Below are 21,827 nucleotides of genomic sequence, written 5' to 3' on the forward strand. Positions count from 1 at the left end.
GGGTCTTCAATGAAACTGGCTTCAGCCATCGTATAGCTTTGTGCTGTTAATCTCTCTTGCCTCCTCCTTTCTAGCACGCAGGCAACGAATGAGAGGCCAATCCATTGAGGAATTACACAATTACTCATGCTGTTTCCTTTTCGGGGCTTAAAACTGCATAGCTAAGCATTGCATTCCTTCTCCCTGTGATTGAAGATTTGTGTGCAAACATGTTTGTTTAGATTCTCTTTAAATAAGCCTACAGTTCATTTAACGCTGAACGAGGGGATGAATAGGGAATGAATGTAGCCCTGTTTTGTATTGAGGCAGCATGAAGGTGCCAATCCCCATGCCAACGGCCAAGAGGATAGACTTTAAATGAAGAACTCTCTCTGTCGGCCCCCTCACCAGTCACCATTCTGGTAAATGCAACTCTCTTCAAGGCTGTAATTAATGGGGCTGAAAGGATTTGAGATGATTCTGTGGGGTTGCAGGTCCAGTGGGGTCTGAATGATAATAACAACATGATTGATGGAGGACAATGATTTAATGTCTTTTAAAAGAAATACAATCAAAAATAAAGTTAAAATAAAATTAAACAAAATACAATAAAAATGTAATTAAATTAAATATATATATATATATATATATATATATTATAAAATACAATAAAACCAAATAAAGGGTTTAACTAAAGTCCGAAATAATACAAGCAGAAGCACTTGGTGGAGTGAAAAATTCAATTTGTATGTAAATAAAAATGTGAATAAAATGATGAGTAATAATGAAAAAATAATTAACTACATAAAAAATGCATCATGTATTTTAATAGGTGGATAAATGGCATCATATGATTGATTTAAGGGAATTAACAGGTTGACAAGAAAAAAATAAATTGAATTAAGTTAAACAAAATAATATAAGTAGAATTGGTGAAGGGAAAAATTTAATTCAATTGATATATTCAATCAATGTAAATAAAATGATGATAATAATGAAAAAAAAACTTCATAAAAAATTACAATAAATATTTTATTAGGTGAATAAATGACATTATATGATTGACTTGAGGAAATTAAAAGTTTCACACCAGCATTAAAAATATAAAATAAAATAAAATAAAATAAAGGAGAATAATATTGAGTAATGTTAAACACTGTAATGTTTTAATAGAGGTTGGTTCAGAAAAAAGCAATGTTTGGGGTAATTGTAGGATTTAACTGAACCAGAGAAGACCAAAATAATATTGGTGAAGGGAAAATTAAAATTCATTTAAAAATAAATGTACATAAAATGACGAGTAATAATGAATAAAACAATCCAGCACTTTTCATTTTAGTTTTGTCCATTAAAAAAAAAAAAAAAAAAAAAAAAAAAAAAAAAAAATATATATATATATATATATATATATATATATATATATATATATATATATATATATATATATATATATAAAATGAAAACAATCTTCTGTTGCTGTTGTTTTTAATTATACACATTAAGACAGATAATTTCACAATCAAGAGCAATTCAGAACTATTGACTTCAGTGTAGTTCCTTTGATGATGATGATTATTATTATTTTTTATCTCTACAGCATGACGCTGCATAATATCAAGCTTTGTTTGCCAGCCTAGTGCCACTGGATCGATGCTGTTTTAATAACAGAATAATTGAGGTACTAGAGAATTAAAATGATCATCTACAGAATGCTATTGATTGTCTCGTTCGGGAGAGCATAATGACTCATGCTTATAGTTTAATGATTTGTTCCTATTGTTCCTTGAACTTAAATTGGCTTTACAGTGTAAATGCACACTCCCAAGTCAGCAAGGAGAACCAATATATTTAGAAAAATGTTGCTAAACAGAGGGTTACATTCCTATTTACTTTATTTGTATTTATTTGTCTATACAATGAAAGACAATAGGAACAAAAATGTTTGGTTATCAATATTCTTTAATTTATATTGTTAATATTATGTTTTAAATTTGAGAATGTTTAACTTACTCAAAAAAAATCATATTATCATTCGTCATTTACTCATCCTCATGCAGTTTTTAAAATGCAGAATTTTTGACAAAGTATATAATACTCAAAGATTACAGCTACTATCCTACATTACTATTTAAACCTTTTCACAAGTTCACACTCACAGATATTTGACTGAATAGAATATGCATATTTGGTGTGCTGTCCAGGGAGAGGGCTCTGAGCTCAGGAAGACACCCTAATTTGTATGATTCCCCTTATCAGGATAGAAAGAGATAGGTTCAGAGCCAGTGTCTAGCCCGGCTTCAGAACGCTCCCCCCTCAGACTTAAGAAGGTATCGGGTTTAATAGTGTGGAGTTGGGGTTGTGGAGGGATGCTGAAGTCAAGAGAAAATGGAGGTATGTTGTGTTTAACTGTTTTTAGGAGTTTAGTCTTGAGCTGATTGGATAATAGAATGATTGTCTGTGATGAATTAGCCTCGTCAAAGACTGTTCATGCTCCTACCAAAATTTGTTTATAAAATATCACTTAAGATTTATGATAATTCTGTTGTTGTTTCTGACCCAAAAAAAACTAAAACAAAAAATAAACAAAATAAAAACACACAAAAACAAAACAAAACACACACAAAACACAAAAAAGCACAAAAAACTAAACAAAATAAAAACACACAAAAAACAAAACACACAATAAACAAAAGAAAACACAGCAAACAAAACATAAAACAAAAACAAAACAAAACAGAAAAATAAAAAAAGCAAAATAAACAAATAAAAAAACAAAAACAAAAGCAAAAAAAAACACAAAATACAAAATAAAGCAAAACAAAACACAAAAAACAAAACACACAGAAAACAAAAAACTAAAACAAAACACAAACACAATAACACACAAAATACAAAATAAAGCAAAACAAAACACACAAAAAAACACAAAAAATGAATTAAATACAAAAAAATGAAAATAAAATACAATTTAATTTAATATATATTAAACAAAACAAAAGAAAATCATATAAACATAAAACCACGTGAGGGTGAGTAAATGACTGAATTTTCATTTTGGGGAGCCACCTCTTCTGTACTTTTAACCAAGTCAATCTTTGACAAAATCAACTTTCAAGCCATTTAATTTCTTAATACCAAACTAAACTGTAAATATAAACCAACTGTCCTGTCTCTATCCTGTCACAACACCCAAAAATAAGCCTCAAAACCCTGCCTATTCCAGTGCATCCCAGAGTTTTCCTCGCAGACATGAAGTAAGCAGTGCCTGACAGGTGTGTTTGCACTGACACGGATTAGAGCGGATAACAGGCTGCAGCGGGCGACACCCAGCGACCTAACGCCTGTCCGCCTCACTCAGATCTGTGTGTCTCTAAACACCCGCGTCTACACCTTAATCGTGTTTTCTGTCCTGCGCTAATTCATCACTCTTTATCGCTCTATGTAACTCCTTATCTGTTGGCAGTGATCTGCTGAACTCGCCACTTGATAACTGTGCATTATTGGGGAATTAATACTCTTTTAATAGGATGTAAATTATTTCTGACGTTCTTAAAATATGTCTGTAAAGTTTCACCGCAAAGTAGCACACAACTCTTGAGAGTGGCTTGTCAAATTGGTCAGCATTTTGTGAGCGCAAAAACACTAAGTTTGTTTGTCTGTGCCTCTTTAAATGCAAATTAGCAGCTTTTTTACAGGAAAAGGCGGAGCATTTACACCTCATCAAAGTCCAATTTAAAGAATGTCTGTTTACTTATATTTGTAATGCAAGTCCTAACTACAGTTAAGGAATGAGGGAATATTGAAATCTCAAAAACTAGTTCATGAATATGCAAGTGACATATTTAAAATGAGCAATAAGTGATAATTAAGTGATGATCTAAATTAGTGATCTTTAAGTACACTGTAAAAAGAGATTACTTGGCTTTACCGAAAATATATATAGTAAAATAGTTGTCTTATAACTATCAGGTAAACAAACTATGTGCATACTTATAAAAGTCAAGTCAAAGAGTGTACTGACTTTAGTTCAAATCAACTTTTTGCTTTTAAGGCAATGAGTTCACACACTTTTTAAAGTAGCTAATTCCTTTTTACGGTGTGTGTTCAAAACAGGTTATTTCCAATTTGCTCCAGCTACTGTGTGTGTGCAGCGGTTGGCATGTATTTCACAATTCACATTTACAGCTGTTTCAATGCTAACTAAAGCCCTCCAGCAAAGAACAGCTATGCAATAAAGACTGACGATCAGCTTTTCTGACTGGAAGGCTGGATTTCCTTCGATGTCGTGGCTTACTTTACTGCTCTGTTCCAATTTGCTGGTCTTTGCAAATTAACATACACTATGAGTTCAGTCTATTTACAGAAAACATAAATATGTCACCATGACTTTGCAGTGTATTAGTGTCGATTACGCTGACTGTAAGCAGGATTAATCTGTTGAATAAATAAACTTTTGCCACATTAGTCAGACACCATGTTTAAATACATATATAACACTTCATTGACACTCTTTAACACATATTTTGTTCAAAAAATGAGATTCAATCACAATAGCTATGTTTTAACCCAAGATATACAATAAACCATCCAATGAGTCAAAGAGAACAAAATCATCACTTCTTTATAAACTGTTGCTATATATATATATATATATATATATATATATATATATATATATATATATATATATATATATATATATATATATATATATATATATATATATATTTAATAAAATAAATGAAATTTGCTGAAGAAGCCACCTTTTTCTTAAATTACTTGCACCTTAGAAGATGAAGACGAAACACAATTTAAATGCAGTGTCTTTTGGAGGCACAAGGCTTTTTAGAGAGTTTTTAGAATGGCCAAACAGATATTTTACAATGTGGTCGGTGCGCTGATTTGTCCAATAATGCTGTCCCATCACTCCCATTTTTGTGTTCACATGATCAGAGAATTCTTCAGTGAATTATATAAAGCAGTGTTTCTCAACCACATTCCTGGAGGGCCATCAACATTGCATGTCTCCTTTGTCTGTCCCACCCATTACAGGTCTTTCAGTCTCTGCTAAAAAGCTGATGATCTGAATCAGGTATAATTGGTAAAGAAGACATGGAAAATGTGCAGAGCTGGTGGTCCTCCAGGAAAGTGGTTGAAATGCATGATAAAAAAGGACCAACACACCAAATGAAGTACCTAGCAATGCAAGAGTGCAAACTACACTAAAAAAAAAATTATCACGTGACTTTTTTTGATGTTCATGCTGGATTTATTTTTTCAGTAAATGCTTTTCCATTGTAGTTTATGCACATCTTTTTCTTATCGGATTAAAAGTTTATCCTATTGCTTATACGTTGTACCCATACATTTTTTATGTGCATTTTCAACATTTATGCACATTTTGGCGTTTCCATTAACCATTTTTAATGCGATATTCCAAAATAGGCATAAAATAGGTGGATAGAAAAATAACTATTTTCCTCCGTGGATGTCGGGACTCTATGGAATCTCTTATGTTAATTGGCTCAAGCTGCTACACAGAAATGTCGAACTGCTGTAGAAGCACCATGGATGGCAATGTGCACATTAAGGGGTGGTAAAATATAAGATCCCCTTCCTATACCACTGGGAGAGCAAAATCTGAATGGTACATTTTTCATATGCTTGCAAAGTAAAGGCCTGTGCACACCGAGACGTTTTTTGCTCATGTTTTCCATCTACGTTTAACACCTCGTGAATAAATAAAAGGCGTCACACCAATGCGCAAAACGGCAGGCGCAAAAACGTAATTTTTAAAGAAACGCCTCATGCTCGTTTTCAAAACCTTCTCCACCAATCAGATTAGCACTTTAGATTAGTGCTTTCAATGTACACTCAAATTTCTTTTCTTTTTTTTCCCCTGTTTTTCAAACTACTTATTTAAAATGAGCTGAATCAACACAATTGTTGAGTTTTAATTGGGACAACTTGTTGTTTTATGTTTATTCCACTTAATTTTGAAAAAAAAGCAATTAAGGTAACTCAATCAATTTGTGTTGGGACAACATGAAGGAATTATGTGGAACCCTGCGTTAAGAGTTTTTTGGGACAACTTAATTGTTTTATATTCAATCCACTTAAATGTGTAAAGTTAACTTAATCGATTTGTGTGGAAACATTCTGAATGAATTGTGTGGCACCCTGTATTTTTTAACAGTGTAGATGAAGAGATAAGCTGAAGGGAATCTGCAGTAACTAATGATGAAGCTGCGCCAAATAAAATCTAATTGCAGTCCTTTGACTCTGTTGCACTGTGCCAAAGAGGAATGAAGGATGGGAGGGCAAGAAAAAGAAAGGAGAAAACAATGCAGTTTCGGGTGGAGGAGATCTAAATGGATTAACTGTGTAATGTAATCGCGGCTTATAAAAGATAAGAAAACACTGCATCAAAGTTCTGAAGAGGACCTGGAAGTGACAAGCAGCAAGGCAACAAATCTCTCTTGATCTGGAGTAGACAGAGGCTGCTGGACCACAGGAAGAGGCTGATACATTTATATTCACAATTCACAAAAAACAACAGAATTGCTATAGACAATTATTACTTCTATCATTTGGGATCAGAGAAGTAAATCTGTTACAACGCTGGAATGTTTTATAGAGAATCCATCATCAAAAATAAACTAAAATGATGAACTTTGAAGAATAAACTTTGAATTAGTAAAGTATTTATTGCTATATTCATCAAAATATATATATTTAAGGCAGTTTAATATTATTTAATTATACCAATTTGAAGAATTAATTTGTTTAATAAATTGTTATACAAGAAAAAAAAGCTTCATTGCTTTTCAATCATTCCAACATTTCTTTTTACTAATACAAATAATATATACATAATTTTTACGAGTATAAATTATCTATCTATCTATCTATCTATCTATCTATCTATCTATCTATCTATCTATCTATCTATCTATCTATCTATCTATCTATCTATCTATCTATCTATCTATCTATCTATCTATCTATCTATCTATCTATCTATCTATCTATCTATCTATCTATCTATCTATCTATCTCCCAACAACTGAACACCATGTATAGAATATCTTTATACCTTTTCAGTCACCACTATACAATCCCACAAAAAACATTGCAAAAATGACTCCATTTGTCTTAATATGCTCTAAATCATATTTGACCTTGAGTCATTCTTTGCCCAAAATGTACCCAATGTACTCCAAAGTATACTCTAATAAAAAGACATCTGACAGCTGAAGACTCTCCAGCTTCAGCTCTCAGTGCAAAGCGGCAGGTGCATATTTGCCTTGTCCTCAACCCAGGTCTTAGCTGTGTACTGTACATCATGATGGAAACCTTTATTTCACAGATATAACGGAAAACCTTTCAAGTTTTAAAAAAAAAAAATTTGCATTTCTACATTTATGTAAATTTCTTAAAAAGAGATGGAGTGGAGGGGGATTTTTTTAAACGAAGATACAGCAGTAGGGTGAAATCGGTCTATTAATTGTAGGCTTGGATCAATCTGATTGGATTATTACTGATTACGCATGAGTGACCAGCCGCGATCAGTTCACTTTTTTCTAAATATAAGCAAAATATTTTTATTTCAGCAAAAAAGAATTATTTAGCTTATTTTAAGAAAATACCTTAATTATATTTGACAAGACAACATTTTTCAATCTAGAAAATGCTTATTGATTTAGGAATTTTTAGAGATGTGTAGAAAAAACGTCCTAGCAAAGCATTTTTTTTGCAGTGTACAAGATGGAATTTGGAAGATAAATGCATTCCAGATTTGCAGTCTCCCATATCTCCAAGATGGATCAACAGCTTTAATGACATCACTCTACACCTTAGCTTTTCATCAGAACTTCTCTTTCCCCACACCTATTCTATAAATAGACAAGCTATCCATTACTTGTTCACACAATTCCAGTGTCTATGGCGAGCGGCACATAGTGCACTATATAAGGGATAAATGATCCAGCCAGTGTAAATATGCTTTCCCATGAGGTGAATGAAGTCTGCACACAAGTCTACTGCACATGAAGTCTACTCTGATACAGACACATGATAGTGGATCACATGAAAAAGATGAAGAAAGTAGAAAAACAAACTGAAATATTCAACAGAATGCTATATTTTAAAGCAATCTGAAAAAAAATTAGGAGGAAAAACTGTTATTATTAGACTGTGGATGTGATAAACTCTCAAATGTAATGTAAATTACATTTTATTTGCTGTTTTAAAAGATTTCCCAGTACTGGAATGGTATCCGCTGCATAAAACATTTGCCGGAAAAGTTGGCAGTTTATTCTACTGTGGTAACCCCTGATAAATAAGGGACTAAGCCAAAGGACAATGAATGAGCAAATGTTTTAAAAGAAGGGGGAGGGGTTGTTCAATATGCCATGCCCTTTCTTTTTCTTTAAATGAAGATCACATCAGTAGTTCTTAGTAGTAGTTCATAGTTTAATATTAGTTTTTCAAGGCACTTCATGTTAACTTTAACTTTAAATATGGCTTTGTAAAACAATAATGATATGGATTTGAATAGTACTGTAGTGTAGTGTAGTATTATCAGTATGAACACATATACATCCTCTTCACTGCTTTTATAAGGTGAATATCTATGAAAGTTTACTTTGTTTGACAACACGTCTTTATTCAAAACATTATGCATAAAGAAAACCAGAGTCACAGATGTTAGACGGGTTTGTGGTGTCATGATAATACACATACACTGCAAAAAAATGCTTTTATTTAAATTTTTAGATATTTGGACTTGAAACAAGAAGCATTTTCTAGACAAGCAAAGAATAATGTCTTGTTTTCAGAAATGGTAATTGAAACTAAGTGATTTTTTCCCCCTTAAAACAAGTCAAATAATCGGACGATACATAAGCAAAATAAACATAGGCAAAATAAACCTATTTAAAAACAAACACAAGATTATTTAAAATACCCCAGATTATTTTGCTTGTTATAAGGGGGAAAATCACTTAATTTCAATTGCCATTTCTGAAAACAAGACATAATTTTTTTGCTTGTCTAGAAAATACTTCTTGATTTAAGATTTTTTTTTTTTGATATTTGTACTATAAACAAACCAAAAAAAAGGAAGAAAAGCATTTTCGCAGTGTTTAAATGCATATAATTAAAAATTCTGTAATATACACGTATTTTATAACACGCAACCATTAAAAAATACATTTATTATTAATTTAAGTAATATATAATCCCATTTAGGGCAGCACGGTGGTGCAGTGGGTAGCCCAATTGCCTCACAGCAAGAAAGTCGCTGGTTCGAGCTTCAGCTGGGTCAGTTGGAGTTTCTGTGTGGAGTTTGCATGTGCTCCCTGTGCATAGGTTTCCTCCTGGGGCCCCGGTTTCCCCCACAAGTCCAAAAACATGTGGTATAGGTGAATTTGGTAAAGCTAAATTGTCCGCAGTGAATGTGTGTGAATGAGTGTATATGGATGTTTCCCAGTGATGGGTTGCAGCTGGAAGGGCATCCGCTGCGTAAACCATATGCTGGATAAGTTGGCAGTTAATTTTGCTGTGGCGACTCCTAATTAATAAAGGGACTAAGCCGAAAATAAAATGAATGAATGAATAATCTCATTTAATGCTCTAAAATGTGTGATAAATGTCTAATGTGATGTGATTATATCAGATGTGTCTCATCTTCATTAACCGCAATCGTGCTATTTCCAATTTAAGATATTCATCTCATACGGCTTTTTTTTACCCACATCAGCCACATATAACTCACAGATTGGACTAATTAAACTCAGTAATAACACGAGAGCCTCTGTGCCTTCTCAGTGCCTTTATTTTATTTATACTTCTTTACGTACTTTAATGATGAGCGATGATTGGTGGTTAAATTTTCTCTTTCTGATTCTGTGAGTATAAATATACACTTATTTCCAATGCCTTTGAGAGGCTGGCTGCAGACTCGGTGCAATTTGAGCAGCATACAATGCTTTTTAATGGGCTCACCTTACCCCACTCCTTAATCCTACCCCTCACAGTGGACTGGAATCTCACTTAAGATGGAGAAAGGCCCTATGAAGTCCACTTAGAAGTTCACTTACTGTATGGTATACTGGAACCGACCTTTATGTGAGAAAATATTATTTTCGGCTTAGTCCCTTTATTAATCAGGGGTTGCTACAGCGGATTGAGCTGCCAACCTATTCAGCATATGCTTTACGCAGCGGATGCCCTTCCAGCAGCAACCCAACACTGGGAAACACCCACACACTCTTGCACACACTCACAAACACTACGGGCACCCGGAGGAAACCCACGTGAACAAATTCCATACAGAAACGCCAACTGACCCAGCTGGGGCTCGATCAGCGACCTTCTTGCTTTTCTGAGGCGATTATGCTACCCACTTCACCACCGTGCTACCCCTTAAAGGGATAGTTCATCCAAAAATTTTAATTTGCCATCCTTTACTCATCTTTGACTTGTTCCAAAATGTTTTGAGTTGTTGTTGTTCTTTTGAACACAACAGAAGATAATCTGAAGAATGTTGAATACCTGTAACCATTTGCATTTCCTGATGAAATATCCCTTTAATGACAAGATGTCGAAAGACAGAGTTAAACTTGACGGAATCACATTAAAGAACTTAAATTAACACTGTAAAGTAAAATGTTTTACTGTTATTGTATTTAATTTTTATTTTATTTTAAATTTATTGTGATATTTATTTTGTATTTTATAATTTAATTTAATTTAATTTAATTTAATTTAATTTAATTTAATTTAATTTAATTTAATTTAATTTAATTTAATTTAATTTGTACACTAAAAAAAATATCCAAAGATGATTTTTTTGGATTTACAATTTTTTTTATGTTAAGTGGTTGTAAACAATTTAATTTGGCCGACTTTGAACAAACAAATTAAGTTGAACTTTATAATATTAATTAGTTTGTTTAAATTCAACCCATATAAATTATTTGCAACAATTTCACAGACATTATTTTTTTCAGTGTATAATACCACATATTATTCTTATTCTTGTTTTATAGATCTAATAATCAACATTAATACATATTTATGTAATATACTACATATCTGATATTAAACAACACTGCATTTAAAGTGGAAAAAGCGTAAGGTCTGCTGTTGATGTAGCTGTGTAAACAAATCGACTCTATCCTTGCCAAAGCCATCCTTCTTCATCTCTCTGGGGTTTGCATGCAAACACCAAAGTTGTTTAAAAATCTTTACATTTAAAGTCTAAGCAAACAATCCGGCAGGTGTTAATTTTCTAGCTATAAAAATGGAGATAATGAAAAACATTGATAAGCGACAAAAGCATGTATAAATCTGAATGAAACAGAGATTTCCATGAAACAGAACAGTGTTTGAGCATTAGTGTGTCCCATTTTAAGAGAAGCGGCTCTTGCTTTGCTGTAGTTGTGCTAAATGCTCTGGTGGGAGCTGTCCGTGGTCCTAATTGGACTATAGCGAGGGACTGCAGCTCTAGGAGTCAAAGCAGAGGCTGACTTACATCCAGACTAAACGTTTAGTGTTACTTTGTTCCCTCAGCACAAAATCTGTCTAAAAAGATTGTTTGTTAAGGAATATTTCAAATCGCTTGTTGAAGGCAGCCGGTGTAAAGGACGCAGAGAGCTGGAGGGGAGCTGTCCGTGGTGCTGAAGTGTCATAGAGCTACAGCAGCTTTGAGCGATTCCTTCAAGTCTAGTTTAAACACCTGTTACCGCTCAGCTGACAAATGCATCAGCGCTGAAACATAGAGCTGGAAAAAAAAGAGGAATGGTTTTCGAGGGAGCTTGAAATGCGCTCCCTAATGTAATAATGTTAAGTTACTAGCCAGGACTGAATATGTGCGTCCATCTTTTTCCCACATGAAGAAAATATTTCTCCAAATTCTTGTGCTGGATAGAGCCTTACACACAAGTTGCATCATGGAAGTGCATGGGTTTGTTGATGTTGACCATTTTATGAAGTCAAGTGGCATCAAATATCAACGATTCCAGGCGAAGGATTTAGCCATGATTTTAAGTTTTCATACTGTTTCATAGAGTTTCTGTATCTTCTGAGGTTTGAAAAAGGCACACGATTAAGCAAATTACTTCCAGATTAAATTCTTTTTTTAATCTGTTCTGTTTCTTAAAAAAAGGATAATATTTTATAACAGAAAATAAATAGATATATACCATAAAAGCTAAATAATTTTTTTTAATTATACGTTTTAAGAAAAATCATACTTTTAAAAAATAAAAAGTAGAGTTGTTTAAACCCAAATGTATGTTTCTTTCAAAGATGATTAAAATATATTGTGTTTTACATTTACTATATCTTATTTGCTTTTAAAATAAAAATAAATAAATGCAGTGCTTTAAGTTGATTTCACTTTTTATTTTTATATTTTTGTACAAAAACGTTTGTATATTGCCTTTTTAAAATATTCTATATTTTAAATATTCTATAGTTCTATATATTTAGATATCTTTATAAATATATTTATTTTACATGTATATATGGTGTACTCTTTATAGATATTCTACTCAAAAGACATACATTTTATACATAAATATTATGTTTATCCTATCTAATAGATTTTGTTTAGTAAAATTGCAGGTCATTTTATGCCCAGTAATCTACATGGTAAAGTTTAAACTAAAGCATTGCATGTTCCCTTGTATAAAAGATGTATACAATTAGAACCATGTTAAAAACAAATTAATGTTAACCTTCTTTTCAATCAGGAACTTGTCAATAAGCAGTGACCACAGAGCCAGCATGATGAGCTCAGCCATGCCCCAGTAGCTGAAGAGGCATTAAATTTGCATTTCCTTCAAGCTAGAAAAAAGGCCCGTTTTATTTCACCAGTCATAGCTTATGCGCTAACACGAAAACTCTAAAAGGCTTCCAAGATATACTCGGTTTATTAATGAAGCATGAGAGACTCCAACACCGGCTCTGTGTGTAAAGCACCGCTATTCTAAAGCTTTAGTGCCGCTCAATGGAAAAACAGGGAAACTGCTTGGCGGCTCCGCGAGCGCTTTTGGACAGGTCAAAAAACGCAGAACATTCTGCTCGTGAACGTGATATTACGTTGGATATTACTTATTCGTTAAGGTATTATGTGTAGACACATACAATGTCGACTGTTAACGTTAACCAGCGTTTGTCATAATTTATCCAGCGACATCAACTCTTAAGTAAAAACAACGCGGCTAAATCTCAGTAGCGCAAGACGGTTCAGTATGCTACTTAATTAAAGTGATAGTCAATCAAATGAAGCGTGTTTATTTACTAATTAATGAAATGTTGTTTTAATGTTGTTCCAGGTCTATACTTCTATCTTTACTCGCAGTAACAGAAAATGAGATGGAAGTATGAGAGGCACTGTGTTTAAAGGTTACTAATTCATGTTAATGTAGCTATCATTCATGATACACTTAGCTGCTTCCTTCAAAACAATACGCACTCTGACTATAACTTGCCTTCAAGGTAGGCTATAAGATGGATAGTTGATTGGGGATGCCAGAATTTGAAGAAACGCAACACATTATCATGGCTTGGCTGTCGGAACGGGCATTGATTTACACGGAGGAAGCAAAATAAATGTTGAAAATAGCGCAGAGTCAAAGACCTGTTTTGTTGGCATGAAACCCCCCTCTATCTCCAGCCTCCACATACGCCCCCCTTCCTCCCAAACTCACTCATTCACTCTTGGCTCCCACACTCACGAAATCTTGCGCCACACACACATACACACATGTATTTTGGGAAACGTTTCGCGTTTATCCATTCTGCCTTTAAACTAAATTACCATCGGCCAAAATAAACACAGGCTATAGTTCAAAACATAATGCAACATATGATGCGTATATGAGGCAAACCAAGAAAAGAACACAACAAACGCACCTTGAAAAGTACATATCTCTCTCTTAACACTGACGCACACATTGTGTACTGTACGTGCAACCTCTTCATGCTAATGACTGGTATGTTTCTCCATTGATGCTTGGTAGATCCATATCAATAAAACGCGTGACCCAACATTAAATGCCACAGCGCTGCTGGCACGAATTTGACAATGACAGCACTCCATCCGCATGTCAGGGTCGTATGTGGCGTCCGAGAGGGTCGCGCGCACGGCAACAGGACCACATGCAGCAGAACGGGAAACTCACCCTTCACCGATGCAGCCAGCAGCCCCATATAGAAGAACAGCACCCCGCTCCAGTGATGCGCCTGTACTCCCACCTTCATTAGCGCAAAAATCCTTATACCATCCAGTTTCCTTGTCCCGTTATATGTACATCTGCACTCTGTCCTCACGAGTCCCGTTCTGTCAGGATTCAAAGAGGCGCTCATGGTGGGCTTTTTTGGCAGGCACGGTTATCAGATGGTTTTAAAAGGAAGATTCACTTGGTGTCGGCGCTGAGAAAAATCCCAGTGCATGGAGACTGGACCCTCGCAGCTGGACTGAACCATCTCAAGCGAGCCGCGGGGTGAGCCGATTCTAATAGACGCGTTCTCTCCTAAAACCTGAAGAGCTGATAAGGAGAACTGTATCTGATCTCTTCAAGCTGACGTGAACGGGTAAAGTCTGGAAAGCGACTCGGATGGATGATGCGGCATCCGCCTATATGCGTACGCCTCCACTGCGCGCGACTTTAAGTTTAATTCCCAATTAACGCAGCGCTGAAATCCACGTTTGTGTCTTTCTCCAAATGAGTCACTGTGCAAGAACCGCTAGGATTCACTCGGTATCACCGCCCACTCGTGGAAGTTTACAGCCTTTCTCGCTGTCTGAATCATTTCCAGCCGTGAAAATAATCGTTAAGGGGTTTCCACATCTGGCTGGGCGCTCTGTTTCAAGATTTAAGCAAATGAAACGAGGAGCGCGACCGCTATGCAAGCTCTATCTCTCTCTCTCTCTCTCTCTCTCTCTCTCTCTCTCTCTCTCTCTCTCTCTCTCTCTCTCTCTCTCTCTCTCTCTCTCTCTCTTTCCCCATCGGCTAAAGCACGCGCTTTCACTCACCTTTGCAAGGTGTACAAAAAAAACCGAAAACATTATTAAGTTAACTGTAAAAATGGATAGAGGTTCATGGACCTATTAACCTATTAACGATTAAGTTAGCTTTACTTTCAATTTTATCAGTTTCTATCTATCTATCTATCTATCTATCTATCTATCTATCTATCTATCTATCTATCTATCTATCTATCTATCTATCTATCTATCTATCTATCTATCTATCTATCTATCTATATGTCTGTCTGTCTGTCTGTCTGTCTGTCTGTCTGTCTGTCTGTCTGTCTGTCTGTCTGTCTGTCTGTCTGTCTATGTATCTATCTATCTATCTATCTATCTATCTATCTATCTATCTATCTATCTATCTATCTATCTATCTATCTATCTATCTATCTATCTATCTATCTATCTATCTATCTATCTATCTATCTATCTATCATCTAACTGGTCCAGGATCAGCATTAGTGAATTTTAATCTTGATGGTCCAGGATCAACATTGGTGAATTTTAATCTTGATGGTCCAGGATCAACATTAGTGAATTTTAATCTTGATGGTCCAGGATCAACATAAGTGAATTTTAATCTTGATGGTGCGGGATCAACATTATTGAATTTATAAGATTAATGGTCCAGGATCAACATTAGTGAAATCATAATCTTGATGGTCCAGGATCAACATTAGTGAATTTTAATCTTGATGGTCCAGGATCAACATTAGTGAATTTTAATCTTCATGGTCCAGGATCAACATTAGTGAGTTTTAATCTTGATGGTCCAGGATCAACATTAGTGAATTTTAAACTTGATGGTCCAGGATCAACATTAGTGAATTTTAATCTTGATGGTCCAGGATCAACATTAGTGAATTTTAAACTTGATTGTCCAGGATCAACATTAGTGTATTTTAATCTTGATGGTCCAGGATCAACATTAGTGAATTTTAATCTTGATGGTCCAGGATCAACATTGGTAAATTTTAATCTTGATGGTCCAGGATCAACATTAGTGAATTTTAAACTTGATGGTCCAGGATCAACATTAGTGAATTCATAATCTTGATGGTCCAGGATCAACATTAGTGAATTTTAATCTTGATGGTCCAGGATCAACATTAGTGAATTTTAATCTTGATGGTCCAGGATCAACATTGGTGAATTTTAATCTTGATGGTCCAGGATCAACATTAGTGAATTTTAAACTTGATGGTCCAGGATCAACATTAGTGCAATTTAATCTTGATGGGCCAGGATCAACATTAGTGAGTTTTAATCTTGATGGTCCAGCATCAACATTAGTGAAATTTAAACTTGATGGTCCAGGATCAACATTATTGAATTTTAAACTTGATGGTCAAGGATCAACATTAGTGAATTTTAAACTTGATGGTCCAGGATCAACATTGGTGAATTTTAATCTTGATGGTCCAGGATCAACATTAGTGATTTTATAAACTTGATGGTCCAGGATCAACATTAGTGAATTTTAATCTTGATGGTCCAGGATCAACATTGGTGAATATTAATCTTGATGGTCCAGGATCAACATTAGTGAATTTTAATCTTGATGGTCCAGGATCAACATTAGTAAATTTTATTTTTGATGGTCCAGGATCAACATTAGTGAATTTTAAACTTGATGGTCCAGGATCAACATTAGTGAATTTTAATCTTGATGGTCCAGGATCAACATTAGTGAATTTTAATCTTGATGGTCCAGGATCAACATTAGTGAGTTTTAAACTTGATGGTCCAGGATCAACATTAGTGAATATTAAACTTGATTGTCCAGGATCAACATTAGTGTATTTTAATCTTGATGGTCCAGGATCAACATTGGTGAACTTTAATCTTGATGGTCCAGGATCAACATTAGTGAATTTTAATCTTGATGGTCCAGGATCAACATTAGTAAATTTTAATCTTGATGGTCCAGGATCAACATTAGTGAATTTTAAACTTGATGGTCCAGGATCAACATTAGTGAATTTTAATCTTGATGGTCCAGGATCAACATTAGTGAGTTTTAAACTTGATGGTCCAGGATCAACATTAGTGAATTTTAAACTTGATGGTCCAGGATCAACATTAGTGAATTTTAATCTTGATGGTCCAGGATCAACATTAGTGAATTTTAATCTTGATGGTCCAGGATCAACATTAGTAAATTTTATTCTTGATGGTCCAGGATCAACATTAGTGAATTTTAAACTTGATGGTCCAGGATCAACATTAGTGAATTTTAATCTTGATGGTCCAGGATCAACATTAGTGAATTTTAATCTTGATGGTCCAGGATCAACATTAGTGAGTTTTAAACTTGATGGTCCAGGATCAACATTAGTGAATTTTAAACTTGATTGTCCATGATCAACATTAGTGAATTTTAATCTTGATGGTCCAGGATCAACATTAGTGAATTTTAATCTTGATGGTCCAGGATCAACATTGGTGAATTTTAATCTTGATGGTCCAGGATCAACATTAGTGAATTTTAAACTTGATGGTCCAGGATCAACATTAGTGAATTCATAATCTTTATGGTCCAGGATCAACATTAGTGAATTTTAATCTTGATGGTCCAGGATCAACATTAGTGAATTTTAATCTTGATGGTCCAGGATCAACATTGGTGAATTTTAATCTTGATGGTCCAGGATCAACATTAGTGAAATTTAAACTTGATGGTCCAGGATCAACATTAGTGAATTTTAAACTTGATGGTCCAGGATCAACATTAGTGAATTTTAATCTTGATGGTCCAGGATCAACATTAGTGAGTTTTAAACTTGATGGTCCAGGATCAACATTAGTGAATTTTAAACTTGATGGTCCAGGATCAACATTAGTGAATTTTAATCTTGATGGTCCAGGATCAACATTGGTGAACTGTAATCTTGACGGTCCAGGATCAACATTAGTGAATTTTAAACTTGATTGTCCAGGATCAACATTAGTGAATTTTAATCTTGATGGTCCAGGATCAACATTGTTGAACTTTAATCTTGATGGTCCAGGATCAACATTGGTGAATTTTAATCTTGATGGTCCAGGATCAACATTAGTGAATTTTAAACTTGATGGTCCAGGATCAACATTAGTGATTTTTAGTCTTGATGGTCCAGGATCAACATTAGTGAATTTTATTCTTGATGGTCCAGGATCAACATTAGTGAGTTTTATTCTTGATGGTCCAGGATCAACATTAGTGAATTTTAAACTTGATGGTCCAGGATCAACATTAGTGAATTTTAATCTTGATGGTCCAGGATCAACATTAGTGAATTTTAAACTTGATGGTCCAGGATCAACATTAGTGAATTTTAATCTTGATGGTCCAGGATCAACATTAGTGAATTCATAAACTTGATGATCCAGGATCAACATTAGTGAATTTTATTCTTGATGGTCCAGGATCAATATTAGTGAATTTTAATCTTGATGGTCCAGGATCAACATTGGTGAATTTTAATCTTGATGGTCCAGGATCAACATTAGTGAATTTTAAACTTGATAGTCCAGGATCAAAATTAGTGATTTTATAAACTTGATGGTCCAGGATCAACATTAGTGAATTTTAATCTTGATGGTCCAGGATCAACATTAGTGAATTCATAAACTTGATGATCCAGGATCAACATTAGTGAATTTTATTCTTGATGGTCCAGGATCAACATTAGTGAATTTTAATCTTGATGGTCCAGGATCAACATTAGTGAATTTTAATCTTGATGGTCCAGGATCAACATTAGTGAATTTTAATCTTGATGGTCCAGGATCAACATTAGTGAATTTTAATCTTGATGGTCCAGGATCAACATTGGTGAATTTTAATCTTGATGGTCCAGGATCAACATTAGTGAATTTTAAACTTGATGGTCCAGGATCAACATTAGTGAATTCATAATCTTTGTGGTCCAGGATCAACATTAGTGAATTTTAATCTTGATGGTCCAGGATCAACATTAGTGAATTTTAATCTTGATGGTCCAGGATCAAGATTGGTGAATTTTAATCTTGATGGTCCAGGATCAACATTAGTGAATTTTAAACTTGATGGTCCAGGATCAACATTAGTGCAATTTAATCTTGATAGTCCAGGATCAACATTAGTGAGTTTTAATCTTGATGGTCCAGGATCAACATTAGTGAATTTTAATCTTGATGGTCCAGGATCAACATTAGTGAGTTTTAAACTTGATGGTCCAGGATCAACATTAGTGAATTTTAAACTTGATGGTCCAGGATCAACATTAGTGAGTTTTAAACTTGATGGTCCAGGATCAACATTAGTGAATTTTAAACTTGATGGTCCAGGATCAACATTAGTGAATTTTAATCTTGATGGTCCAGGATCAACATTAGTGAATTTTAATCTTGATGGTCCAGGATCAACATTGGTAAATTTTAATCTTGATGGTCCAGGATCAACATTAGTGAATTTTAAACTTGATGGTCCAGGATCAACATTAGTGAATTCATAATCTTGATGGTCCAGGATCAACATTAGTGAATTTTATTCTTGATGGTCCAGGATCAACATTAGTGAGTTTTATTCTTGATGGTCCAGGATCAACATTAGTGAATTTTAAACTTGATGGTCCAGGATCAACATTAGTGAATTTTAATCTTGATGGTCCAGGATCAACATTAGTGAATTTTAAACTTGATGGTCCAGGATCAACATTAGTGAATTTTAAACTTGATGGTCCAGGATCAACATTAGTGATTTTATAAACTTGATAGTCCAGGATCAAAATTAGTGATTTTATAAACTTGATGGTCCAGGATCAACATTAGTGAATTTTAATCTTGATGGTCCAGGATCAACATTAGTGAATTCATAAACTTGATGATCCAGGATCAACATTAGTGAATTTTATTCTTGATGGTCCAGGATCAACATTAGTGAATTTTAATCTTGATGGTCCAGGATCAACATTAGTGAATTTTAATCTTGATGGTCCAGGATCAACATTAGTGAATTTTAATGTTGATGGTCCAGGATCAACATTAGTGAATTTTAATCTTGATGGTCGAGCATCAACATTAGTGAATTTTAATGTTGATGGTCCAGGATCAACATTAGTGAATTTTAAACTTGATGGTCCAGGATCAACATTAGTGAATTCATAATCTTGATGGTCCAGGATCAACATTAGTGAATTTTAATCTTGATGGTCCAGGATCAACATTAGTGAATTTTAATCTTGATGGTCCAGGATCAACATTGGTGAATTTTAATCTTGATGGTCCAGGATCAACATTAGTGAATTTTAAACTTGATGGTCTAGGATCAACATTAGTGCAATTTAATCTTGATGGTTCAGGATCAACATTAGTGAGTTTTAATCTTGATGGTCCAGCATCAACATTAGTGAAATTTAATCTTGATGGTCCAGGATCAACATTAGTGAATTTTAAACTTGATGGTCAAGGATCAACATTGGTGAATATTAATCTTGATGGTCCAGGATCAACATTAGTGAATTTTAATCTTGATGGTCCAGGATCAACATTAGTGAATTTTATTTTTGAAGGTCCAGGATCAACATTAGTGAATTTTAAACTTGATGGTCCAGGATCAACATTAGTGAATTTTAATCTTGATGGTCCAGGATCAACATTAGTGAATTTTAATCTTGATGGTCCAGGATCAACATTAGTGAGTTTTAAACTTGATGGTCCAGGATCAACATTAGTGAATTTTAAACTTGATTGTCCAGGATCAACATTAGTGTATTTTAATCTTGATGGTCCAGGATCAACATTGGTGAACTTTAATCTTGATGGTCCAGGATCAACATTAGTGAGTTTTAAACTTGATGGTCCAGGATCAACATTAGTGAATTTTAAACTTGATTGTCCAGGATCAACATTAGTGTATTTTAATCTTGATGGTCCAGGATCAACATTGGTGAACTTTAATCTTGATGGTCCAGGATCAACATTGGTAAATTTTCATCTTGATGGTCCAGGATCAACATTAGTGAATTTTAAACTTGATGGTCCAGGATCAACATTAGTGAATTTTAATCTTGATGGTCCAGGATCAACATTAGTGAGTTTTAAACTTGATGGTCCAGGATCAACATTAGTGAATTTTAAACTTGATGGTCCAGGATCAACATTAGTGAATTTTAATCTTGATGGTCCAGGATCAACATTAGTTAATTTTAATCTTGATGGTCCAGGATCAACATTAGTAAATTTTATTCTTGATGATCCAGGATCAACATTAGTGAATTTTAAACTTGATGGTCCAGGATCAACATTAGTGAATTTTAAACTTGATGGTCCAGGATCAACATTAGTGAATTTTAAACTTGATTGTCCAGGATCAACATTAGTGAATTTTAATCTTGATGGTCCAGGATCAACATTGGTGAACTTTAATCTTGATGGTCCAGGATCAACATTAGTGAATTTTAAACTTGATGGTCCAGGATCAACATTAGTGAATTCATAATCTTTATGGTCCAGGATCAACATTAGTGAATTTTAATCTTGATGGTCCAGGATCAACATTAGTGAATTTTAATCTTGATGGTCCAGGATCAACATTGGTGAATTTTAATCTTGATGGTCCAGGATCAACATTAGTGAAATTTAAACTTGATGGTCCAGGATCAACATTAGTGAATTTTAAACTTGATGGTCCAGGATCAACATTAGTGAATTTTAATCTTGATGGTCCAGGATCAACATTAGTGAGTTTTAAACTTGATGGTCCAGGATCAACATTAGTGAATTTTAAACTTGATTGTCCAGGATCAACATTAGTGTATTTTAATCTTGATGGTCCAGG

The 21,827-nt window shown here is 34.2% G+C and overlaps 1 protein-coding gene across 1 annotated transcript in view; it reads right to left on the bottom strand.

Moving 5' to 3' along the window:
* The window catches only part of csmd2 (CUB and Sushi multiple domains 2), a 560,701-nt gene extending 546,230 nt beyond the window's left edge, over window positions 1-14,471 (bottom strand). Inside the window, exon 1 of the mRNA XM_688741.11 lies at window positions 14,175-14,471. Coding sequence (XP_693833.6) covers window positions 14,175-14,358 — 184 coding nt within the window. The 5' untranslated portion in view covers window positions 14,359-14,471. The remainder of the gene's footprint in view (window positions 1-14,174) is intronic.
* Between the last annotated feature and the right edge of the window lie 7,356 nt (window positions 14,472-21,827).

Source organism: Danio rerio, chromosome 19 (genome assembly GCF_049306965.1).
Source record: "Danio rerio strain Tuebingen ecotype United States chromosome 19, GRCz12tu, whole genome shotgun sequence".
NCBI classification, from domain to species: domain Eukaryota; kingdom Metazoa; phylum Chordata; class Actinopteri; order Cypriniformes; family Danionidae; genus Danio; species Danio rerio.